Source organism: Mesoplodon densirostris, chromosome 6 (genome assembly GCF_025265405.1).
Source record: "Mesoplodon densirostris isolate mMesDen1 chromosome 6, mMesDen1 primary haplotype, whole genome shotgun sequence".
NCBI lineage: Eukaryota > Metazoa > Chordata > Mammalia > Artiodactyla > Ziphiidae > Mesoplodon > Mesoplodon densirostris.
Window position 1 is genome coordinate 19,520,106 of NC_082666.1, and position 27,413 is coordinate 19,547,518.

Sequence of the window (27,413 nt, forward strand, 5' to 3'; positions counted from 1 at the left end):
AACAGTGCAGCTAGCCCACAGTGCATCTGGAGAAACTGCAGCTTGGAACATAGTAAGAGAAGAGCTGGTTGCTGAGGAGGGATGATGGTGGGCAGGTCATGAAAGGCTTTTCCAAGTAGCCTGAAGGGTTTAGGCTATGATATAAGCAGAAATAGCCACTGAATGGAGGCACTAGTCAGACTGGTTTCCACCACATGCCGCAGGACATCCTTAAGCTTTCCTCTTTCTGTAACCCATCTTTTTGCAGGGCCCTCTATTCTTGTCCACTATCACCCTCCCTAAGTTTCAAGACCTTGTTCCAATACCACCTCTTTCTCCAGGAAGCCTCCCAACCCCTAACTGGAAGGGATGACCTATTCCGGGTAGACTGGGTATGGGTATCTGTGTAGGTGCACTGTATAGCATCACATACAGTAGAGCATAATAATCAGGATGCTCTGGAACCAGCTTGCCCCAGTTCCAAGCCTGGCTTTACTGCATACTCTCTACGCTCCAGTTTCCTGCTCCATTTTCCTTATCTGTCAGGTGGAAATAATAACATTCCTATGTCAAAAGATTATCTCAGGGTGGAATAATTTCATGGATACATTTAACTCACTCAGAAGAGTGACTGGCCCAAAGCCAGCGTTTAATCAGTCTTAGCCTTTGTTACATGTTGTAGCCCCCATACACACCCAACTGTAGGCTCAGTCAACTTTGGACTCATCGGAGAGTAGAAGTCAATGTCCTCCCCTTATGGACAGTCACCTCTATGACCTCATACTCCTTCCTCAGGCAATTGGTCAACACAGGCTAGAAATACGCTTTCCTTTCACAGGCAACCGTGTAGTAGAAGCAAGAACCTTAAACCATGATTTGGAAAAACTAGATCCTCTTCCTGGCTCCTCTGTCTTAATCCCTGGCTGACCTAGGGCAAGTGCCTTCTCCTTTCCAGAACATCCGTAGTCCCATCTGTGCAATGGGAACGAGCTCCTAGGAGACTCAAAAAGACAGAGGGCTTGGCAGCACTTAGCAAACTGGTGATGCAAACGTGGTTTCCATCTCCCAGTCTGCAAGCCACACCACCCATACTCACTTTCACTTCCAGAAGAAGCACACTCCCCAGACTGGCACACTGGCAGGCCTCCAGCTCAGGGAGCAGGTATATTTTCACTGGCCCCTCCCACTGACTTGATGAATTCATTTTCTCCTCCTCCAGGGACTTTCCTAACTTCCTTCTGTAAAGGAAGGCCGGTGCACATGAGCACACTGTATATATAAATATGCTTGGGAAAGCTTTCCTCTTCTTCTCTCCTTCTCTTTTTTTTTTTTTCTTAAACCAAACTTGGTTTCTGTTGTAGGCGGTGCATTCCCTAGCAGGGTAGGGCGGGGCACAGTGCGCTGTGGAAAGTGGAGGGGGGAGGGCAGGGGGAGGAGTAGGCAGTGATTAATTCACCCACTGTGAGAGCTGGGCTTCTATTTAATGGCGGGTCTCTCTGTCCTGAAGGAGTTAGAGGCAACTCTAAGACCATCAGGGGCATGGCAGTGGATCTAGGGCCGGGCTTTGGGGACACAGCCAGCGTTGAAATGCTGCCCGAGGACGGCGGCTGCGGGCCCAAGGCCAGAGCTGGGCTCGCATCCAGGAGCAACAGTGCACGCTGGGCTCTGACCTGCTGCCTTGTGTTGCTCCCCATCCTGGCAGGACTCACCGCCTACCTGCTCATTGGCCAGCTCCGGGCCCAAGGAGAGGACTGTGTGTTCCAGGTAAGCAAGACTCCGCAGTGTCCTGGGGGATCAGCAGACCCCCCTGGGGCCACCTGGCCGCTATCGCAGCTCTGGACAGAGCTTCTTGGCCCATCATGGTCCCTGCTTCCATATGCAAAGGAAAGGTACAATGTGAAAAGTGGAGAACTCCAATTTGGTTTTTATTCTCAGTATTTCTGGGGGATGAATTGTGCCTTTTTAGATTTATAGGAAAACAACCACAAGCCACTTATTTTAATTAATTATTATCATAGTGCACTGATAATTTGGGAACATTTTCTTTTAAAAAAATGAAAAACTAGGGCCTCCCTGGTGGCGCAAGTGGTTGAGAGTCCGCCTGCCGATGCAGGGGATACGGGTTCGTGCCCCGGTCTGGGAGGATCCCATATGCCGCGGAGCGGCTGGGCCCTTGAGCCATGGCCGCTGAGCCTGCGCGTCCGGAGCCTGCGCGTCCGGAGCCTGTGCTCCACAACGGGGGAGGCCACAACAGTGAGAGGCCCGCATACCGCAAAAAAAAAAAAAAAAAAAAAAAAATGAAAAACTAAAAAAAAACACTAAATTACAAAACTAATACATAGTCATTGAAAAAAAGGTAGAAAACACAGATAAGGAAAAGAAGATAATTATCATTACCCATAACAGCATAGAGTGACCATTATTAACATTTGGCAATATATAATTCCATATTTTTTAATAAGATAGGATTATTTTGAGTCTCCTGTTATGATTTTGTTTATTGTTAGTAAATTCATAGCAGCATGATGATATAGATGGTTGTACTGTGTTCCTATGTACGTATGTGCTATAATTTAATCAACTCCCCTTTCTTGGGTTTAGAAATATTCTTTTTCGAAGCTCAAGAAAGAATCTCCTACCTGATCATTTATCTCTCTCGTCTTGGTAGGGGTGGGGTGTCAGGGAGCTTAGTCAAAAAAGAATACAGAGTCTAGGGAAAACAATGGTGCAATGGTGGGCAGGTGCTGACAGGTGATGGGGAAAACATAGTTCTAGACTAGGAACTTCAAAAACCTTAAAACCTGAAGAATATGTCATTCAAGGGATACCCTTTAAAAACAAAAACAAAAACAAAAACAACTCTCCTACGTAATCTCTGGTAGCCAATTTAACCTCGGTCCAAAGTATTAAATTCCAGAGGGGCAAACAGGTTTTTCAGCTGGTTTAATTGGAAACCTGTTTTCTAAGCACTGCTGGCAACTTCAAAGCAGAGACCACAAGCAAGCCATGGTTAATGTGTAACTTTCACCACCCATGAGGGTCAGCAAACAGACTGAGATTCAGACAGCAACATCCATGGCCACATGCCATCATTCAGGAAATGTAGAAATATGCAGACGACCGGAAATGCTGTTCATGTTACAGGAGAATGGGAGGGCATGGGGATTCAGGCTGTGACGCCTAGACCGCCATGGGGCTGGTTCCAACAAAGTCAAACTGCAGCGTGCAGTCAGCATTCTGGACTCAGTCCCTCTTTAGCCAGAAAGAGATGGCTGTTCTTGAATGAGGCATTAAGTGGCTTCCAGTAACCTGAGCTCTCCTGCGTTCTGATGAAAAACACTCCCTCTGCCCCAAACGATGTCTGAGATTGCCCATGTTGTGTTGATCTAAAAGTCCATCAGGTGGGATGTCACGGTACAGCAGAGGCCAGTGATGTGCTTAGGAAGAGAGTGTGAAGCACAAGCTGGCACTGCCCAGGAAGCCCCTTGAGGGAAGGAGCTGCACACCTGCCCTGTTGCAGGCACTCAAGAGATGCAAAGGCTGGGCTTCCCTGGTGGCGCAGTGGTTGAGAGTCCGCCTGCCGATGCAGGGGACACGGGTTTGTGCCCCGGTCCGGGAAGATCCCACATGCCGCGGAGCAGCGCGTCCAGAGCCTGTGCTCCGCAATGGGAGAGGCCACAACAGTGAGAGGCCCGCATACCGCAAAAAAAAAAAAAAAAAAAAAAAAAAAAGAGAGAGAGAGATGCAAAGGCCAATACCCCATTCTGTCATGGGGACCTTTGGAGCTGTGGTTTGGCCAGGCTATATAACTTACGTCAGAAGAAAAAGAAAGGGAAATGCGGCTAAGGCTGGGGCACATACAGCAATCCGAGTACTGAAAAGAAATACCTGGCCCATTCAAAGAAGAGATTTAAGTAAGAATGCTTAAAGAGTTCAAAGAAAGGTCAATTTACTGAGTTGCAGACAGATGAGAACAGCAGGGCCGGAAGCATCCTGGGGTTACCAACAGTATGAAGCTGGTCACCACCCCTTGGCCTGAAGAGGCAAATAGAGGGAAAAGTTTTAGAGGAACCCAAGGAGACCTAAAACGTAGGAGAGGGCCTGCCTGGAGGAGCTGAGAGCTGAGTTGAGGAAGGCCATCTGCCAAAGCAGCAGGGAGGGAACAGAAAGCAGGGAGGGAAAACTCTGACCAGTCTGCCCCCAGCCACTCATCCCCTTGGCCAGACTCAACTGGAAGCCGGGCTCAAAAGAGCCAAGGAGCAAGTGTGCCAGGAGGTCAGTGAGGGCTCAGGGCATAGAGTGGATCCGGAGGGGCTAAGAGACAATAACCAGCTCAAAAGAGATGCAAGAAGATGGGATTCAAGTAGGAAAACCAGGTCACCGGGACAGCTTGAGGACATAACAATGAAATGTCAGGACTCTTAGTCACAGGAGTTTGACTCCCAGCTCCGTAACCTCCAGCTGTGTAAATAAGCACATGGTTTCTTTTCTTTTTTTTTCTTTTTTTTTGGAGTCTGTTTCTCTTTCTACCAAAAAAAGATACTAATATCAGTACTCTGGCAGCACTAATAAGGTACGTGCAGGAGCAGTTTATATGTTGGGAATGTGGAGAGAGCTACAAGTACGCGGTAACAGGACCCTACGGCACCATTTGTCATGCAGAGTTCATCCAAACTTCTCCTTGTAATTGAAGTGGCCATCTGTGTTAGGTAATTGGCTTTCTCCAGGGGAAAAACCAACTTCTAATTTCCTTATGGTAGTTTGGCAAATTGGAGCAAGGTGCCCACCTAAATTAGGCACCTGTCTTCCTACAGAAACTAGGAGATGGGGGCATTACCTCTCCTGATGTTCACATTTCAGAGAGATGTTCCCAGGTCACGGGGGCGGGGGCGGGGGGGAAGAAAAGGCCTATCTGTTCTTCAAAAGGATTTATATACATTTCAAAGCAAGAAGAAAGTACTTACAAGTTTTCTAACCAAAATGCTCTAGGAAAAAGGAAGGGAAAGAAATCTCATCCCTTATTTTCAACAGGGGGAACTAAGCCTCTTATTTTTCATTTGCACTTGTCCTTATGATCTAGATCCCACCGTTAGTAAGACCTAGATCCAGAACTCAAACTCAGATCTGTCTCCCTCAAAGCCTGGAACATTCCACAAGCCCTGCAAATACAAAGCCCCACTGTGATCTGCCCGAGTGGACCCCCCCAGACTCACCCAGGGGCCAATAACCACCTTCGCCGCCGCCTACACCCGCTTCCCCTGTGTCCCAGCCTCGCTCCCTCCTCCTCTTCCCCTCCCGCATGCAGCCCCACAGTCCTCCTCCTCTGCCCACAGCCTTCAGGAGATCCATGGAATCTGAGATTGTTTATGGGATGAGTTTTCCACTCCCGCAGTGGCCAGGCAAAAGGCAATTCAATCCTAACACAAGTGAAATTGAGAGAGGAGGGTCACACAGACCTTCAGATACATTCACAGGCCTGGAGAGCAGGCTCGGCAGCAGCAGAGGATAAGCTGCGGATAATAATGACAATAAAAACGACATGATATGAGCTCGCACCTCAGACCTGTAGGGAGCTCTCACAAGCAGGATCCTGCTGGATACTCACACCAACCCAGAGATGCAGCAAGAGGGTGAGCAGTGGCATGTGGCAGACGAGGAATTTGGAGAGAGGGTGTCTGCGTGAGCACCCAAGGTCCCAGCCGGGGAGGGATGGGGCCAAGCCTCAGAGCTGGCAAATCCAGTTTCTCTTGGTTTCCCTGTTGCCTCCCTTCCACCTCCTCCCCAACCACAGTCAAGCTCTTGATCAACGAAAGTACGTTCCATCTGCCCTTTCTGTGGATGAACGAGGGGATCACCCTCACGTGTTGAGGAGGATAGGGAACAGGAGTATTCTGTAAAACAAGAAATTCTGTAAAGATGGGCCTGGCCTTGATTCTCCACATAGGAGCCCAAATTATTCTCTGGAAGCTTTCGCTGCATTGTGTCACCTCTGTGGCTTCATCTTCTACCCCTTTGCCTTCTCTCCTGCCTCTGGCCTCTCAGCCACCCCGGCTTCCCTCAGTTCCCTCAGGACTCCAGTGCTCTCCTGTTCCCGGTCCTCACCGGGGCTGTTCCCTCTGCCGGGGCTGCCCTAAGGGACTTCCTCATTCCATCCTTGTAGCAACCAGAGGAGGCCAGCATCCCTGAGAATCTTTTCTACTCTAATTTAGAAGGGAGTTGAGGCTTGAGAAGAGAAGGCTCAAAAGGACTTGAAAGGAAGAGAGTGAGCAAAGTACAGAAGCTCCCCGAGTTTCAGTCTTCCCATAATACCCACCCTACTGAAGTGCAGTGAGGATTCTAAGGAATCTCTATAAAGCCCCTCACAAGTGCTTGCAATATGGGCACCAGCTGGGTATTTGTCCCTTTCTTTCCCCTAAGTGGAAAAGCTCTTCACAGATTTATAGAAATTAAGAGATGGAAGTGCCCTTAGTCCCAGGGTCAGCAACTATGACCCACAGGCCAAATCTCACTCACTGCATGTTTTATAAATAAAGCTTTATTGAAACACAGCCACACCCATTTGCTTACGTACTGCCTTGGCTGTTTTCACACTGAACAGTGGAGTTAAGTATTTGTGACAGAGGCCATATGACTTGTAAAGTTAATATTTACTAGGTGGCCCTTTACAGGAAAAGTTTGCTGACCCTTGATCTAGTCTAATCTCCTCGTTTTATAGTTGAAGAAACCAAGGATCAGAGACGGGAAGGAAAAGTTCAGGGTCACAGAGCAGCTTGGGGGCAGACCTAGAACTAGATACTACTTCTATGTTGCCTGGCCTCGTTCTACCAGAAAACAGGACCAACTCCTTTCTTGCTGGGTCCCTAGACCAGACTGTGGAAAAGCAACAGCAACTTGTGAGTAATGTTCCAGGTTTTTATTAGCAGCAACAAAAACGGTCACCAGGACTGTTAAAAAATATTTTAAACTGGACTCTTCCTTCAGGGGGTGTGTAAGGAAAAAAGATTCAACACGACAAACTTATTATCCAGTAAGTTGCAGAGCAGAAATCAAAATTAGATTTGAGAAGGTTGGGTTAACTGCCTTTAGGTGAAGTGACCATAAATATAGCATCAATTAAATATATCATGGTCCTTTCATGCAATGGAAAATTAAAATGAAGCATCTCTATGTGTAAGGATGGGGAATTTCTTGAAGATGTATATTAAGTGAAAAAATCAAAGTACATAACAGCATATAGAATGTGAAACACTTCATTTTCTGAAAAAATAATGCACATTAATATGTATGAATGTATTTATAAATGCATAGACTATCTCAGGAAGATGAACAAAGAGTCTGGTAACTCTGTTAGCATCCAGATGGGGAAACTGGGTGGCTGGGTAACAAGGGAAGTGGGGACACATTTTCAAACCTATATCCTTTTGTACAAAATGTATATGTTACCTATACAAAAAAATACATATATATATATATAATATAGAGAGAGAGAGACACAGTAAAATGTTTTAGGATCTTTAGACTCCTGGAGAATGTTAGATAGATTTGCAATGTGGAAAAACCATGGGTCAAAAGTTCAAACCCAGTTTGATTTCTGGCTTAGCCACTTCTTAGCCATGTTACCTAACCTTCCTGGCCTCAGCTTTTTAATGTATGAAATAGAGATAATTAGAAATAAAACCCTTAAAGTATCTGGCAGGGGGTGGAGGATTAGCAATTGTAACAGTTAAGTCCTCGGAACTTCCCTGCTCATGGAAATTACATCAAAGAGAACAAATTCTGCAGCTGCCCTGGAATCTGCCATCACCAGTCCAGAGAGCAGGTTCTGGCACTGGAGGGCTTTTCTTGGCCTCTGATATTTGTGAGCTATCTTCGTGCCTCCTCCTCCACCCTGGTCTTGTACCCTCAACCCACGCTTCAATCCATCCCTTACCGGCTGCACCTGACATGGCCTGGGCCTTCTTTTGGTCCTTAGTGGCATCCATTGCCTTCAGGACAGGCCCACCGCCCCTGCTCTGGCCCACAGGTCCCCAGAGGCCAGGCCTTTGTCTTCCCCGAGCACTACTCCAGAACACAGGACTCTATGCTCCAGGCATAACTGAATGCACCACACTGGCTCAGCCCACAGAACGGGCACTCAGCACTGTGCAATGAAGAGTCAGGGATGCCAAGGGAGGCACTGCTTCCCAGGGCTGTACCACTGTCAGTCTGTCCTTCCCTCCAGGTCCTATTTCTAGAATCATCTGCACACATTTTCCTCACCTCTCTTTGGTCCCCTCCAATCTCACTTTCGACCCTTCCTGAAAATCCACGCAAGGCTCCTAGCCCTTGTTCCCTGCACTTCCTTTCTCCTACACATTCCCCTGAGACGCCCTGGTTTCCATCCAGACCAGCAGGACCCTATAGTGATGCCGGCTCAGGCTTCAGAGGTACACAGATTAGAAGGAAAGCCATGGCCCCACCACATCACAACTGTGACCTTATAATAATTTATTATATAATCAGACTCCATTCTAAGTTTTTTCATATTTAGCCCTTTGAGAAGAGTACATGAGATCATGCTATACAGTTCTTAATGTGAGGTCTGGCATATAACACGCGTACTACATGTTTACCGTGGGTACCTCATGCATCATCTCAGTTAATCCTTGAAACTGCACAAGGAAGAAAGTGCTACTGTTATCTCCACTTTAAAGAAGATGAATCTGAGGCTTAGAAAATCGAAACCACATGTCCAAAGTCACACGGAGTGTGACACTGGGATTCAAACCCACGTGTATGTTCCTCCTAACCACTAGGCTAGTGTGCCTCTGAGTATAAACCCAGCAAACTATTCACTTTCTGGCGGTGGCCAGGTGGATTTAAAAATGATACCCTAGAAAATGCCTTTCACATAGTAAGTGCTCATAAATGCTAGTTCCCTTCCTCCCCTGGCGACGCCTAGCTATCCCTGGCATACAGAGGGCACTCACTAAGCATTCCCCCCTTGGAGAGAAGGCTGGAGAGATGCACGAGGTCCCTGACCTCCCTAAGTCTTACACTCCCTGTCTACAAAATGGGGAGTGTAACACACTTTCTTCATAGCATTTTGCTGAGGATTCTGCAAGAAGTCCGGAAAGCTACTGCCACAAGGTAGATGCTCCACAGACATTACTTCTCTACTGACTCCACATCTGAGCCTTTCATTTCACTCGAGCTATTCCCTCTGTTGGACGAGGACAGGAACGATAAGCCCCTTTGCAAAACACTGAGCACGCAGTGGCCGCCTCCGCTGTAGCCTCAGGGAGCCCTGGCACAACTGGAGGAGAAGCCCAGCTCACTCCCAAGGTCAGGCCAGGGGCAAAGGGCAGAGAATCCAGAGAAGGTGAGGGTGCGCTGTCGAAATGAAAGGAAGGGAGGGCAAGCGAGCAGGGAGTGTGAATCCCACACCTCCGCTGCAGCTCCCGGCTGGTGATTCCACGATCCATTCATTCCCCCTTTAAAATCAACACGCACATTGCTCAACCCCAGCTTCCTCATCTAACAGACCACAGGCAGCCCAGCAGCCGCAGCACCGTGGCTGTAAGAGGTCAGCTCCCAGCCTGGTGTCCTTAATGAGGCCCAGGAGCTGACAGCAGCAACAAGCGTGGAGCATGAACGGGGGCAGGGATATCCCATTCCCTAAACTCCTGTAGATGCTGAAACGGCAGGAGTCCAGAAGCAAACTGTGGACTGAGGAAGCCCCTCCTGTTGGGAGAAGGGGGAAGCCGTCCAGAGCTCCGAAATGATCTCTGTGCCGCTGGTCATAAAGAGACACACAGGTGGCGTGGTGGGACCAAGGGGAAGGTAAATGGAACCAAAAACACATACCACAGGATGGATTGAGCACAAACACAGAAGGAAAATGAACTGGCTATCCACTCTATGTGTCTGGTCTTTCTTAGCCATCACAACAGTCCTGGGAGGAAAGAATCATTGTTTACTTTTATTGATGAGGAAACCTGAGTCTTACTGAGGTTAAGTGACAACTAGGAAATAATAGAGCTGGGATTTCCACATGTGCTGGGCTGCAAACACCACATTCTTTGCTCTGTACCGCTCTAAGTGTTGCATGTAAAGCCCCGTCCAGTTAAAGACCTAAACGTAAGGCCAGACACTATAAAACTCTTCGATGAAAACGTAGGCAAAACACTCTATGACATAAATCACAGCAAGTTCCTTTTTGACCCACCTCCTAGAGTAATGGAAATAAAAAGAAAAATAAACAAATGGGACCTTATAAAACAAAAGCTTTTGCTCAGCAAAGGAAACCATAAGCAAGACGAAAAGACAACCCTCAGAATGGGAGAAAATATTTGCAAACGAAGCAACTGACAAAGAATTAATCCCCAAAATATACAAGCAGCTCATGCAGCTCAATATCAAAAAACAAACAACCCAATCCAAAATGGGCAGAAGACCTAAATAGACATTTCTCCAAAGAAGATATACAGATTGCCAACAAACACATGAAAGGATGCTCAACATCACTAATCATTAGAGAAATGCAAACCAAAACCACAATGAGGTATCACCTCACACCAGTCAGAATGGACATAAAGGAAAAATCTACAAACAGTAAATGCTGGAGACGGTGTGGAGAAAAGGGAACCCTCTTGCACTGTTGGTGGGAATGTAAATTGATACAGCCACTGTGGAGAACAGTATGGAGGTTCCTTAGAAAACTAAAAATAGAACTACCACACGACCCAGAAATCCCACTACTGGGCATATACCCTGAGAAAACCATAATTCAAAAACAGTCATGTACCACAATGTTCATTGCAGCACTATTTACAATAGCCAAGACATGGAAGCAACCTAAGTGTCCATCGACAGATGAATGGATAAAGAAGATGTGGCACATATATATAATGGAATATTACTCAGCCATAAAAAGAAACGAAATTGAGCTATTTGTAGTGAGGTGGATGGGCCTAGAGTCTGTCATACAGAGTCAAGTCAGAAAGAAAAACAAATACCGTATGCTAATGCATATATGTGGAATCTATAAAAACGGTACTGATGAACCTAGTGGCAGGGCAGGAATAAAGACAGATGTAGAGAATGGACTTGAGGACATGGTGGGGAAGGGGAAGCTGGGATGAAGTGAGAGAGTAGCATTGACATGAATACACTACCAAATGTAAAATGGACGGCTAGTGGAAGCTGCTGCATAGCACAGGGAGATCAACTAGATACTTTTTGGTTTTTGTTTTTTTGCGGTACGTGGGCCTTTCACCATTGTGGCCTCTCCCGTTGTGGAGCATAGGCTCCGGACGCGCAGGCTCAGCGGCCATGGCTCACGGGCCCAGCCGCTCCACAGCATGTGGGATCCTCCCGGACCGGGGCACGAACCCACGTCCCCTGCATCGGCAGGCAGACTCTCAACCACTGCGCCACCAGGGAAGCCCCTCAACTAGATACTTTGTGATGACCTAGAGGGGTGGGAGGGAGGCTCAAGAGGGAGGGGATATGGGGATATATGTAGACGTATAGCTGATTCACTTTGTTGTACAGCAGAAACTAATACAACATTGTAAAGCAATTATACTCCAATAAAGATGTGGAGGGAAAAAAACAACACCGTCCAGTGTACCTTAGAGGAGGATGAAATGAAACAACCTTGGAATCAAACATGTCCAGGCTGGATTTATCCTTGTGCAAGCACAAACAGGAAATTGCAAGAGGAAAAGGCAAAGGCACATGTCTGCGTATTTCTCCTAGAAGTGCTGGGAGGATGTTATGGATCATAAAACATTTATGCCTTTGCAATTGTGGCATTTATGATGGCAAGAAATAGATATCTCTTCCTGTTTATGAATATACTAGAGAGTGAGTACAGAATATGGGAGAAAGGCTAAATGGGTCATTAGTTAAAATACACTCAGGGGATTTTTCTGGGGAAATGCCAATAAGAGAATCTCAAAGACCACATCGTTTCAGGCTCATCCATTATGTAGTCAGCTAATGTTTATGGGGCTCCTCATATGTGCCAGTCTGTACTTGGTCTAAAGGTTTAGCTCCCAGGCCTTTCATGTACTCTTTGCCTTTGGCTTACAAAGACTATAATCAGGTGATAACCCCTTCTGAGAGCAGCTGGAGTACTTACTAGATGAGGAGCACACATAAACATCAGTAGGGCCTGGCACAGGGAAACCCTCAGCTAGACAGTAGTCTCCTCCTTCCCTCCTTCCTTCTTTGTTCCCTGTTGGAAGTATTAGAGAATTCTGAAAATGCTTAAAGTAATAGGTCATGGTTAGTTTGAGTTGGGGTTTACCAATCTATATGCAGCCCCCCTGCCCAAAAAAGAAGCAAGAAGAAAAAAGGAAATAAAATCAAGTGAGAGTGAAAATTCCCTGACCTATAAGAACTAAGGGGTGAAAAGCACCAGCTTACTTTGCTCAGGCTAATAAATACCAGGGTGGCAGGCAACCCACTCTCCCACTAATATGTATGCCCATCGGCAGACACATTTGCCTTTTCTGGCTCTGGTCCCGGCCAACTGTCACAACTCTCAACAAACATTTCTAGAGCCATGGCTATGCTCCAAGCAGAGCCTGATGAAAAACTTTGGAGGCCCCAGTACTAAAAGATTATGGCTACCCACCTCTACATAATCAAGTTTTTTAATTTAAACAAAAACTCAAAACTCTGCATGTATTCTAAAATTAAAGGGGCTCTTTCCTAGTTTTTTTAATTGTAAAACTCTGGATAAAGTCACTGAAGCTGAATCTTACTCCATCTTCTGCTCTGTTTTCTGCCTGCCTTACTGGTGCCTGAGCATCAGTGTATTTTACCAAATGGATAATCCAGTGGGAGTGCCAGGCACTGTCTGAGGTGCTACAAATACAGTGGTGAGCAAGACAGGCATAATTCTACAGGCAGCTGGAATTCTGCTAGAGAGAGAAAATCAATAGCATACAAATAAGTCATATCACTTGAGGGAGTAATAAATGCTCCGAAGGGGAAATAAAATTGGACCGTGGTTCTCAGCCAGTGATTTGAGAAGGTATTTAAGGGGAAATAAATCACATTCTTCAGGGGTGTTCTTGGACTCCATGTCTATTCAGATTTGGACGCTAATGTTGCAGTGACCAGCATCTCTCGGGAGACGTCATCTCCTTGGTATCCCAGAATAATCAGAAGTGATGGAGATGAGTCAGAGTTGGAAGACAGTAAGCCATTTATTGACTTTTTTTTATAAGCAACCATCTTGAGAGCAGGCATTGAGCCAGCTCACATGCATAAACCTTTCCTCAAAGACCTACTAGTTCATCCTCTCAAATCTCCTCTTCATTCATTCCTGCTTCTTATCACAATAATCTTCCTCCCATAATAAACAGAGTGATTATTAAGAGAAACAGCAATGGAAGGCTTTAGACGTTGTTCTTGGAGAGAGAGTCCCAGCTGATGTTCTTCTTGGAGACTCTTGGAATGTTGCGTTCTTCAAACCTACCAACAGGCACTATCGTAGCCTCCAGGTGTTTAGTAGTATTCTGGGTGGGCCACTCAAAACCCACACACATCCATCCATATATGAAAATAAAATGTGTGTCCAAGTTACAGAAATCCAGCAGAGCAAATAAGGAAATGTGTTCACTCCCGAATTCTTGCTAATGACAATGGGACGCTGAGCCAAAAGAAATGCTCCGGACTCTTAGCTGAGGGTCTGCTTAGACAAAAATAAGTAGGATGTTCAAGAAGGTTTCTCAGCAGAGAACTAAATGAAGTAGAAGGTGGCCAACCAAGGCAGCCATTTCCTACACAAGGGGATGCAACCAGGCTCTCCCAAATTCTTTCTGAGAGTTCACCTTCAGTTTTCTGCCTTGCCAAAGGATCGAGTCCTTTGTCAGTTCTGTCAATAGCAAGTAAGGAAACAGCCTACAGAATAAGGCCATTTCTAGGCTGCTTCTCCACCTCCCAAGCTCATCAAAGTTATTGATGCTGGATAAGTAGTCATGTCAATTGGGTTTACGTTTTCAAAGACTATGGTACTCATGACCCTGTGCTAAAAGCGTATAATATATTCACTTGGCAGCAGAAATGCTTGCAGTTTCCCAACTGCTCCTGTGCTCTGTTGGGCCTCCTCACTCTTGCACAAGCTTTTAGCCTTGTCTGAAATGGTCATTATCTTTATTACCTGGTTAATACCTGTGAGTATTATATACCTGAGAGTATATATAAGACGCAGTTCAGGTGTAATTCCCCGATTCTCCCACTTCTGGGCCAGGTTCCTGTTTTCTGGTTTCTGTGTTTCCCCCACTGTCACGGTGCATGGAACCCCTAGTACTTATCCATTCACCTCAGCAGATGAGGGGCTTGCCTGGAAGTTATAAGGAGCAATGGCTGAGGGCTTGGGATTCTGGAGTCAGTTGACCTGGGCTAAAATCCTGCTCCTCCACTTTCCAGGTATAAGACACTGGGCCAGTTTCTTAATGTCCTAAGCCTAATTTTCAGTATGAGGATATAAATACCACCCACCGTAGAGAGTCACTGCCAGGCTGAAGGAAATAATGCATGTGAAGGGCTTATCACAGCCCAGTGCCACTACTCAGCGAATAAACGGTAGCTACATTTACTGCCTTTTTCATGTCCCTTAAATCATTCACTGCGGTTGCCTCTTATGGCTGGAGTACAGAGAATTTGGAGAAGGATAAATAGTAGGTAACAAGACTGGGATGGCAGTTGGCACTTTGAATGCCAACATAAGTATTTGGGACTGTGTTAAAGGTTATGGGGAGCCATTGAAGGTTTATGAACAGAGACGTGTCTCCAAGTGATGCTTTAGAAAAAGCCCTCTGAAGGCAGGCTAAGAGATGGGTTCAAGAAAAGGAGGAACCAGGTGGAGGAAGCTCTGTTAGGAGCCTATGGGAAGAATCCAGGAGAGCAGCGTGCTGAGGCCTGGAGTAGAGACATGAATGAGAAAAACTCCAAAATATAAATGACAGCTTGGGTTTGTGGAAGAAGAAAGAAAGAAATTTCAGGCTTGGTAACTGAGGAGAGGCAATAGTGTTGCCATCAACAGAATTGGGAAGTGGAAAAAAGAGCACTGGAAAGGGGAGAAAGTCAGTTAGTCATTCAAAGACAAGATCTCTGCCTTCAAGAGGGCTTCCAATAGAGGTTGGGTAACATGTCTTGGAGTAAAAAGAGCCTGGTGGTCTGGGCTCTAATAAGATCCCTGTTATCACAGGACTGCTCGCAGACCTAGACTCACCAATGACACAGCTGCAGCCACACAAGCACACATGCATGTAGAGAATCCATGCACACACCAGACCATAGAGACACGTAAACACACAGATGCAAAAACACATTGACTCATACCCTCTTCCACTGATGAAGCTGTCTTCTCTCATACTCACATGGACGTACAATTTCTCATTCACAAGTACACACACACACACACACACTCACACAAACACACATGAATTTTAAGTTGTAAAATTGACAAGTGTTCATGGTGACATGAGGATCAGTGGTCTTGGGGACTGTGTAGTTATGAGGATCAAATCAGAGGACTCTGGGCTGAGTCAAAATTGTATCAGAGAAGAGAACATTGGAAAATGTAAGAGAGTGATGTCATTCCTAAACTAAGAGCTTAGTTTTGCTCCTGAGTTTATATGCAGGTCTTGTGAATGGTGGTTCTTCATTTTCCATGCATTCTTTTTATTGACTCATACATTTTCTTCATCTCAAATCTGGGAGTTATCTATCGCTGGGGTTGTTATTATTCCCATTCTTCAAATGAAGACACCAAAACTCAGAGTAGAAGTGTCTTGTTCAAGATTATATTGTTAATAAATGCTGGAACCAGGATTCAAATTCAGGTCTGTCTACCCCCAAAGCAGTTACTCTTTAACTACCACGTGGTATCTGAAATGGCTCACAAACTAGGGTTGCAAGAATAAAAACGTCTTCATATATTGCACAGAAACAAGGCAGAATTGTGGAGGTTGATGAGAAAGAGAGCATAGTCATTTCTTTTTTGGGATCACTTTTTGCAACAGTTCCAATTTTTAAATTGTGCTGAAGAAAAGAAAATAAAGCAAGTGAAGCTATTTGTTCAAATAATAGAAGCAATGATAAGATGACAGAGTGCCCTAGAATGGAACAGGAAAAGCTCTCAGGACAAAACTTTAAAGTTGAGCTTCAGAGACAAGCATAGGAGAGAGAAAGGCACCCCAATGGGGGTGCTGGAAGATGAAAGAAGAGAGCTTGGGTGCAAGATTCCCATCAACCCAATATTCTCATTCCCATTTCCCTTATCTCTGAGTACCGAGGCTGGGTAGCAGCAGCATCTTAAACACGCCCATAACATGGGCAGCTGCATGGGTATGGGGTCAAAAGGACCACAAGATAATATGAACCATATCTTTCTTTCCCAATAGACTCCAAAAGGACCGGAGCTTGGACCTTCACATCAGCGATCTTGTAAGTGTGTTCATATTTTATGCCTTTTCTTGTGGGGAACAAGAACATTTCTCATAGTCTGATACATGGGAAGTTAAGATGCAGACCCAGAGGAAAAGAGAGGCTCCTCCCCACTCACTAAGAAGGCAAAATGGTGCCATGGCCAAGTGCACGGCCTGTGGAGTTGACAGCCTTTAGGCAAATAATTTCACCTTTCTCTGTCTCAGTTTACTCACCAATAAAAGTGGTTATAATAGTACTTACCTCCCAGGGTTAGTGTGGATTAAATTAGTTAATTCCTTTAAAGATATTAGAACAATACCTAGCACATCAAAAGTATGCCATAATTTTTCCTTTTATCGTCAATAACATCATCTTTATCACTGTAGTCAGAACACACTTGTCCAGTATAGTCATCTCTGAGAACCAAAAGGAAATGCTGAGGCCTTCTGGAGAACTGATAGGGAAACAGGTCCAAAGAGGGAAAGGGATTTGCCAAGGTCATAGAGCTACAGAGTAGTCCCCACCTAGCTCTGTTAGGACATCCAGATGGCTCAGTGGATATGGTTAAAGGGACTATGAAGAAGGCAAAAGGCCAACCAGCTCCCATAGAACCAACAGAAGCAAAGAAGAGGCAAGGTGAGCTCTGCTGAACACCAAGCATGTGCCAGGAATCATTCTGAACACCCATCATCCATGGTAGGAATTGATGTACCCATGTTAGATATGAGAAAACAGAGTCTCAGACAGGATGGATAACTTGTCCAAAGTCATGGGGCCAAGGTTCATTTGTGTTCAAGATTATTTCTCCTGAGGCTGCCTTGTCCCTGCCCCTCCCAAAAAAAGACCTGGACCAAACTGGAGGAGAGGAATGTTTCTCTCCAGCTGCAGGCACCACGCAGCTCACCAAAGGCTGTCTTCACTCCAGTCACCCTCTGACTCATAGAAAGCATTTTTCTCCTTTCCTTACAGACGCACCTCCTGGAGCCGGTGGGGATAAGCCAAGGGCACACCTGACAGGTAATTCTTCCGGGTGTGTTTTCCAGGAGACTATGGGTCCTGGGCCTGAGGTTTCTTTCAGTGTTTGCCAAAACTCATTCCTGTAGCTTTAAACTAGAAACCACACCCTTTGGTAACAGACTCCTCCTCTCAGTCAGGGTCTTCAGATGTCTTCCTCCCTCGAAGTGTCCAAAGCCCCATGTTTCTTGGGCATTTTCTTCCAGATTCTATCAGCTCTCTTCCGTATCTACTGTTTCTCTCTTTTATTCTCACACTCAGTCATTCAGAAATGGCTTTCCTCAGATTCAGAGATTGATGTAATTTTGAATCTAGTCAAAGATGAAAGCTCCCCTAAGCCAATTTATTGAGTCCATTCAAAAAGTTATTGGACACTTACGTTCACGTAGGTATTTCTAAAGAATTTTCATTGATGTAAAGAGATTAAGAGCAATCTCTTAACATCACCAGTTGGCCAGATTCCCAAGTCTAGTGTCAAAATTCCTGACACCTCATATCTGGAGTCACATATACCTCTACGACTCCAGAGAACAGAGCAAGACAGTGCAGAAATACGTGTTAAAAATCCACTGAAAAAAAAATCCATTGATACTACATATAAAATAGATAACTAATGAGAACCTACTATATAGCTCAGGGAACTCTACTCAGTGTTCTGTGGTGACCTAAATGGGAAGGAATCCAACAAAGAGGGGATATATGTATACATATAGCTGATTCACTTTGCTGTACAGTAGAAACTAACACAATATTGTAAAGCAACTATACTCCAATACAAATTTTAAAATAAATCAATAAACTTTGCTGATTTTTCAAAAAAAAATCCATTGAAAAACTAGAAAGTTAAAAAACAAGCATATTCTTCTGATCTGTAAGAAAACTTGCAACCCACAAGGGGATATCCTTGTAGCCCACAACATCTGTCTTAACGTTTGACCAAGAGGGAACTGTGGTGAGTCCTGAGTGAGGATTAGGACCAGGGAGATGCCAGTCATTATCACTTACCACTTGCCTATAAGAATGGGAGTTATTGAACAGGCTGGGCAGGAAAATCCTAGAAACTGAGTATGGAGATGCCAATCCTCTTCCTATTGAATGGGGGGAGTGGAAATTGGGAAAGGAATCTAGGTTCTACTGAGCTTTTAATATGTACCAAGCACTGTGGTAGGCAGTTTACATCCAGGATCTCTTTTATTCTGCATATCAGCCCAACAGGATGGGGAAACTGAGGCTCAGACAACTAAATTCACTTGTCCCAAGTCACAGGACTAGGAAGGTTGAGATTTGAGACTGACTCCAACTGTTTCCATTACAAATACTTCCTACCCAAACTCCTACTTGCTGCTGTGTTGGCCTAATTGCATACCAAGTTAATAGAACTTGCTTTGTCTAGAAAATACATGATTTTTGCTTTTAATCATCTGAGATGAATTTTTTAAATCTATTGCATCACCCACAAAGAAGGAGTAGAGACTATAAGAGGCGACTAATAAAAATGCCCTTTTACAGATTTTGCAAAGAAGCAACAGAGCTCTCCAGGGGCCACTTAGTGCAGGGGCCAGGGGAGACACACACATTCTGAACATGTGTCATAATTGCAAAAGAAGCCATAGTCTAGTCAGCAATGGGAAAGACACTTTAGAAAATCCAGGAACCAGGTTTTTGGTCAATTACCAGGTGAGAAGTTTGCTTAACACTTACTTAAATATGACCTATCTCAAAACTATGGCCAGCAGTGCATAATGGTAATTGCTATGGATTTCAAAAGCGGCTGTAGGAAATTAAAATGTGTTTTAATTTTTTCTGAAAAGTATTAGTTTTATTGCAGGTTATCTTATTTGAAATCAATGGTTTGAATCAATGGTGTGATTCTGTTCATTTTTTTCTGCTATAGATACAACCTCATAAAAGGCATTCATTCATATGTTCTATATAACATATACTTGTAAATAATGCAAACACAGAAACATATAAAAATATATAAAATGAAACAGGCTTATTTTTTAATCTGTCAAAATGAAAGATGTTAGTTTATTTGAGGAAAGAAAATAAATATGTATTGAGTAACACTGTATCCAGCCATTATGATAAATATGTCCATGTCTCTTTCACTCATTTGCTCTTCAGAACAAGACTATAAGGGAGCTTTGTCTCCAGTTCACAGACAGGAAAATGAGACTCAGAGAGAAGAACCTACATGATACAGAGTCGGGACTGGAACTGGGCCTACGTGGCCCGCCCCAGTCCCTTTCACTCCACAACTCAATTATATTTTGTCTTACATTTTGGCCCTGTTGATGTGGGAGAAGCATTTGCAAAATCTTCTGGATCTCTGGTGTTCTGCATGCTAATTTTTTATTAATTACTGCCTGTGTTTCATGTGGCTTTGGACCATGCATTGGAAGGGAGTAACAAGGAACATGACTCTCTCTCTCTGCAATGCCCTCTTTCTGTAGCAGAGCATTTCTGAAACCAGAAGGCTAATAAAAGTAAATGTAGTTTAGAGGATATTCCTAATTCCACATTTAAAAAAAAATTAACCATCTCTTAATCCTTTCCACAGGCATTATTATCTCCTTTTCCTTTCCTTTTTTTTTTTTTTCTTATTTGTTTGTTTTTTAAGGAAAGGTACGTCAAAAAAGCAAATCTTCCACTTAGTAAAGAAATACTTTAAGCAAAAGGATTATCACAAGGTGGAGAGGGAGGGGAGGGAGGGGCTCCTGCAGTCAGGAGAACCTCTGACCATAAAGTCCGCAAGTGTCTCAAGAGTTAGGCTAAAAGGGTTTTTCTTTTATAGAGAGGAGGACACAAAGCTGAAAAGAACCAGATGTGGGGAAGTGGGAGGAAAGGTTGGCTTGATAGGCTCAGAGAATGTTTTACCCTGAGGCCAGCCTATTGTCAGGAGGCTGGTTCAGGTTGAGGGTCAGGTTGAGGGTGGGCCGAAGTTCAGGGGCCTGGAGGAAGGAGAGAAACTTAACTAACGTTTGGTTAAAAAAACATTTTCGGGCTTCCCTGGTGGCGCAGTGGTTGAGAGTCCGCCTGCCGATGCAGGGGACACAGGTTCGTGCCCCGGTCCGGGAAGATCCCACATGCCACGGAGCGGCTGGGCCCGTGAGCCATGGCTGCTGGGCCTGCGCATCGGGAGCCTGTGCTCCGCAACGGGAGAGGCCACAGCAGTAAGAACAAAACAAAAACAAAAACATTTTGTTCTGATGAATCAGTGAGGATAAAACAGTCCAGCTAATCACTTATGAAGCAAAGAATGGGAATTGGGAGGGTCTGGTGTCTGGCCTTGGCACAGGTTAACAAGGGAAGTCATCCATCAGTTTTATCTAAGTCACTGGGGAAGAGTAGTTCTTTGTTGTAAGCTGTTTTCCAAAGCACAAAGGAGTAAGGAGATTTTTTAACCTTAACTCTTTTCCAGGATCACAGGGCTCAGGAAAAATTCAAAATTTTCAAATAAGAAAACTCAGGCTCAGAGAGGCAAAGCGATTTGCTTGAGGTCACCTACCTAAGATGCTACTCTCTGAACAGATGTGTACGTCCACTCACACAGCCTCTACTCATTCCTCCTCAAGGAACTTGTTAGCTGTTGGTTTTATCCAATCTCTTTACTCTTTGAAAATGATTTAAGACTCTTTTTAGCAAATTCCACAGGTCCTGACACAAGCGAATGAAACCTCCCTCTTGTCTTTGCAGTTGTGAGACAAACTCCCACGCAGTCCTTGAAAAATCAGTTCCCAGCTCTGCACTGGGAACATGAACTTGGTTTGGCCTTCACCAAGAACCGGATGAACTACACCAACAAATTCCTGGTGATCCCAGAGTCGGGAGACTACTTTGTTTACTCCCAGGTCACATTCCGAGGGACCACGTCCGAGTGTGGGGAAATCAGCCAAGGGAGCCGACTAAACAAGCCAGACTCCATCATCGTGGTCATCACCAAGGTAACCGACAGCTACCCTGAGCCGACCCAGCTCCTAATGGGGACCAAGTCAGTGTGTGAAATAGGCAGCAACTGGTTCCAACCCATCTACCTAGGGGCCATGTTCTTCTTGAATGAAGGGGACAAGCTGATGGTGAACGTCAGTGACATCTCTTTGGTGGATTACACAAAAGAAGATAAAACCTTCTTCGGAGCCTTCTTGCTATAGTAGCAAGGCAGATGTCATTGTGTGAAGGTCCTCTGCCTCTTAGCTCCTAATTTTCCTCATTCATATGTAATTATAACTAGAAGGTTTTTTTGGAACATCCATAGAGACAGTGGTTAAGCCATGAAATTTAGGGGCCCAAAGTTCACACTTTATGTGCCTTACTGATGAGAATCCTAATTGGAAAAAGGCATAAGAGAACAGACCTATTATCATGGTTGCTTGGAAGAGTGGTGAGTTTCTAAACATTAAAACACTGATCATCAGATGAATGGAACATTTCCACGCCTTCCTACTACACATTTGTCACCAGAGGGCCCAGATACTGTTCAATTTTATTATGAAGCATTTGCTTCAGTTCAGGAGCCTTAAAAACAAAATCTAACGCCCTAGAAAACAGTATAAACCCTTCAGAGGCAAAATCCTAGGTCAGTTCCTCTAAACACATACTTTAATGCCTTGCCTAAAAAAATGAAAAGAGAGCTGATATTTCACACAAATGTTCTCAAAAAAAGAAACTGATTTTCACGCCATCTATAGCAAGTGAGAAAAACTACCTTTCTCTTTACTATGTACACATGCATCAAAACAAGCAAGTGTGAGTTCCACATGTATATGTCAAAATACATACAACAATAGCATCTATTCAGAACAGTGTTCTTGAGCGCCTTTTATGTGTGTGCTACCTTAACCCAAAAGACGCTATGAAGACTGAGACAGACTCTACCCAAATGTATATGAATACCACTAGATGGCTTCTGGTCAAATATTGCTCAACATATTCCAAGGACTAATTCTAAGTCCTAACAGGTCAGACACTGTTACAGAAGATTTCTGAAGCTCTCCTGACTACGTAATGTAACCAGCTGATTAGGTCACTCAAAAAACTTGAAGACAGAGTTCTAGCTAACAGACCAATTATATAACAAACTTGACTGATGCCAAGAGACAATGGACTTATTCCCTGGGGGGGAAATATCAGTCACCAAATCTGGAGATGTTAACCAAGATCTGCTTTGAGGTTTGATTCACAACTTTATTCGCAGAGTGTTATATGGGTATTTTTCTCTTAAAATATTCAAAGGGATTTAAATGTGAAATTGGCTAATCAGCCCAGCCAAGGCATCTTTCCTGAAGAAGAGGCTGAACATTGAGAAGGTCCTTGCATTGCTTCAATGAGTTCATATCCTCTAATCTGTATGAGTTTCCTGCACTCATATGTCAAGGGTTGGAGAGGCATTTCTGCTCTCTTAGCCTCTGTTGACTTGTCTGTAAAGGAGGAATCCACCAATCTGTTTCCCAGGATCAAATGAGCTCATGGGGATGAAACATGCTAACTTCGAGCATTCTGGGAAGTCTGAGAGCATGTCAGTGTGACATGCGGAGTGACCTCCAGCACCTTGGCCTCTATAATAAATGTTCTCTATAATTATATTTTTATATATTTTATATTATAATTAAATAAAAATTAATTTCTGATTTCTGAGTTGGGGGGTTAAGGTTCTAAAGCCCTCAGCTTCTCAAAACAGTCAGCACAGGCCCAGCATGAGCACACAGCAGGGTACGGTCACCTCCACCTGGTTCAGAAGTGACTTCACAACGGAAGTGAAGCCTGAGTGACTCCTGAAAGGAGGTAGGCAGGCAGCGGATGGCCTCAGGGAAAGGGCATCTCAGACAGACTAATTACCCTTTACTTAAAGCAGAAAGGAAAGGTTTCTCAGTAACTACAAACCCAGCTTGATGAGAGAACGTTTCCTCAACCGACTCCTAGAACAATATTTACTGTTAAATCAGGAATGCTTTATCAATGACTCTAGTCTGGCTCCAAGATCAGAACACACACCCTATTAGGGAAATAAAATGTTCTGCATGAGCGCACCCAGCAACTTGGGATATGGCAAAGGATCTGCAGGCGTAGAAGAGTCCAGAGGGGCCTGCTCACCTTCCCCTCCACTGAAAGGAACCCCTATACCAAGGGCCCTCAAACCTTCCCTCTGGTCCACAGGGAATCTGGTGAATTTGGAAGTTTATCCAACAAATAGGAATTTCCTACTATCCTAGAGGACTTGAGGCTTTGGAAAAATCCCTGCCACATATTTGTTTTGCTCCTGTCATAAGCTTGTTTATTGAAGGTTGTATTGTGTTCAAGTCTTCACTGCTGAATTTGTTAAATTCTCTCTGATATTTCTTTTACTGTTCAGATAGGCCCAGCCAGACGTTCCTAGTGGAGCTCAAGTCAGAACTTCTGTTTCCTAGGCATTATGTCCATAGCAAAAATTAGCATACTAGTTGGGAGAATGAGGTGGGAGAATGCTTTTTAAGAATGTGATGGTCCCCTAAAAGGAGTAAATGGGGTACATCCAAAGATTTGGAAGGGAAAAAGGAGCATATTCACGTGCTTTAGAAAATAATTTAGGGAGAAAATGTTTTACCGATTCAATGTCTCTGAAAAGGCTGAATTCAAATCAATTCCACAAACACTTACTGAGTACCTACTTGCCCTGGGGATACAAAGATAAATTATTTTAGTATCAGACGTATTCATTCTAACTGCTTAGCACCTCCATTGTCTGCAGATCCTTTAATTTATTTTGGTTGTATTAGCTAATTAATTAGCTAACTTTAGACACATGGCTATTTTCTCATTACAAAAATGGGTGCCATTTGATGAAGGATGATCATTAACAAAATGACTTGTGTTTACTCTAAGTGGTTTTTTAAATAGCTATTCAAGGATAGTTCTCCATAAATAAAAGGGGAGAAAATAAAGATACTTTCTATGCTAAAATCCATTATTTAAGCTACATGTAGAGAAAGGTTTATTATCTCCTGGACTAGAGTTTGGCCATCAACACCCATGTAAATATTAGAACTTTATGGATAACCCAGATGTTTTGAAAAGCCTGTGTTTCTCAGCCAATACAGGAGCCATGATCAAAATGCATGGGGTCACTAGTATTTTGACCCTGGTTTAGATCTGTTTGGAACAAAATTGCTTAAGCTACTAAAATTCCTAGATTTTTTTGACTAACATACTGTGGAATGTGAAAAAGTACACTTTCACATCCTGAAAGGTGTCTGGTTCAGTTCAATAACTAGGCATGCCAGAGCCCTTGGCTCTATTTCAGTCTAGGCTATGTCACCGCAGAGGAAATTCCACCTCTGTGATCGTCAATAACCCCTCTGGATTATAAAAGTTCAACTAGCTCACTGTGCACACGGCAGGTGTGTTGCCAAGTTTCTCTCGCAAGGTATTTTCCCAAGTCCTCTCCCTGTCGTGTTTCCATGATTGTGACATTGGGAATTAATTCTTCAGCACAGGACTCTCTACACGCTACACCTTGCAAAACACATGCAGAAGCCACTCGCCTCAAGACTTCTTACTCTCCCAGGACCCAGAGTCCTGGAAGTATTCTGCCATTTTTAGAAGAAATTTTTTAAACGATGTACCGCTGTCCTGGATATTGAGAGCTATTGCATCACACTGGCAGCTGGGCCTGGGAAGAATTCAGTGGACTATTAACCCCTGAACGCTTTTGCTCCAGCAGTGAGAGAGTGAGGTTCAGAGTAGTCACATCTATGCCCTGCTCCACTCTGTCAACCATATTTACAACTTTCCAAGCTCTGAGACACATTTGCCCCCTGCCATCCCTTCCATCACCCATTTTAAGAAGAAAATACCATACCAGCTCAGACAGAACTTACTTGTTCAGTATCACACAATGAGTTAATGGTGATCTAGAGCTAGGATACTATTCCCCTGAATCATAGTCTTAGGCTCACCCAATTACCTTCTGCTCTTATTAAATAGTAATAAATAATAACTGGAGGAGAAATTGGAGGAAGACATGAGAAATATTATCAAATAGCTATGGGGTGATGTAGAAAGGGGGAAGAAATTTCTTCCATGTCTCCCTAGAGGAAAAAGCTAGGGCTAATAAGTTGAAGTTACAGGGTTACCATTTCTGGCTTGATATCCAAAGGAACTTTCCACCCCAAAATAGAATGTCCCCAGATAGTGATTGCTCAGTCCCAGGAGACATTCAAGCAAAGGGCTCATCTCAAGGCTTTTGTGGAAACCATTCCTTCACTGAGGTGAGAGACAGGATTGAGCCAAAGGATTTCTGAGGTCTTTTCCAAATCTTTGATTACATGGTCATTTTTCAATTGACTTCTGTGTGTTCTATTTGATCATTAAGAAGCTGGCCGGTCTTGTCAAGAGTTCAGGACTTCTAGCCTAGAAGTGGTTGCCATTTCCCACTTGTTCAGAGATTGTCCAACACAAGTGACTCTGAGATGTTGACCGATAGAGCACGTCATGGAATTTTAGAGCTGACGGGATCTGCAGAGCTTATCTGCTCCAAGTTACATCATTTTAAGGATGAAGGAAGCAAGGCTCAGAAAGGTGATGTAAATGGCCCAATGCCAGACAGTAGCTAGTAGCAGTGTGAGGCTAGAATGCATATCTCCTGACACCCAGCCCAGCAATCTTTCCATGTCATCCATGACTCAGTTCTTTTCTTGAGCATATGTCACATGGCAGCATTTACCTAGATGCTGGAGAGCCAAGGCAAGAGGGGGTATGACAGGCAAGTCCCACTATCATGTTGCATATGCGTTCAGGAGGAAGGAGACACAAAATGTTGAGTAAATAAAGTAGCTGAACTTAATCAGATGACTTTATTTGTAAAGTCATTAAAATATGTAACTTCCCCCCTTTTGTTTCAGGGGTGAAAAGATTAAATAAGTATAGGTGTTTATATGGTTTTAATGATAAGCCCCATGTGCTTTTATTGATTTTATGTTTTATGTTAAAACATCACAAACCCAAGGTAAATTGCATATTGTATGTTGTTGAATATGTATTTAACTGATATGTGTGCCCTGTCTTCCAGCACTACTGTATGAATTCCAATCACTGTGAATGAAATGTTGTACGTGTTTAAAGTATTTAATAGATGTAACTTAATAAATTGGCGTTGAAAGCTGCAGAATTTTAATAATTAGATCCATTCTTTTGTCCATCTGTTCATTTATTTTTCTTTCTAGATTAAGGTCTAAGGATAACCTCTTGGGGTTTTAAAATGCCTCTAGTTCTCCATGTATTTGAATTCAAAATGGCAACTGATTTTCACAGGTTATAATAAATCCTATGACAAACTGACTATGAAACCCCACAGATTGTGCCACTCTGGTCAGATGAGGGAAAGGAAGAGAAGGAGGGAATATACTTAGTTCTTTTTATGAATTAGGAGACTCTGTGGGTAAGTGGCTTAAACTCATACCAAACAACCCTAAGAAAAGAGAAAGAAAGGCCAGAGAGAGTCATATTAGGGCCTGATGGAGCCAGAATTGGGACCCAGGTCTCTCTGAAACTATACATGCTGCCACTCATGAAATGGCAGTCAGCAAGAATTAAAAGGGTTCAACTCATCCATCTCTTTCCATTTCCCAGAGCAGTAGTTGGAGTCACCATTGATGCTCAGCCAGTAATAGGGTGGGACCATATTAAATTGCCATTTCTGTGGGTCAAAAAGGGTCACATTGAAATTTCATTTGTTTCCAGCTAATAGCTGTAGGTAAAATGAGACATGGATTAAGGCAGAAGAGGATAACACTCTCCTCCAAAAACTCAGTCTCAAAATTTCCCCTCCCAGTGGGAAATCTAAGCATGTAATAGTGTCCTTCTGAAATTCAGTTCTCACATTTAGCTTGTACCCAACTCCTGGGAGTGATAAGAACAAAACATTTTTTTACCCTTATGTAAAGAAATGAATTATTTGCCCTGAATTTATTAAAAGTCAAATGTCTACAAAAGTCATAATGCCCGTTCTCCAG

At 43.9% G+C, this 27,413-nt stretch overlaps 1 protein-coding gene across 1 annotated transcript; it reads left to right on the forward strand.

Moving 5' to 3' along the window:
• The first annotated feature begins 1,451 nt into the window (after nt 1-1,451).
• Nucleotides 1,452-26,399, forward strand: TNFSF15 (TNF superfamily member 15). The gene is made up of 4 exons (XM_060100928.1): nt 1,452-1,743; nt 16,386-16,428; nt 17,380-17,427; nt 21,124-26,399. The coding sequence occupies exons 1-4, from the start codon at nt 1,519-1,521 to the stop codon at nt 21,576-21,578; spliced, it is 771 nt and encodes a 256-aa protein (XP_059956911.1). The 5' UTR covers nt 1,452-1,518; the 3' UTR covers nt 21,579-26,399.
• The last annotated feature ends 1,014 nt before the right edge of the window (nt 26,400-27,413 follow it).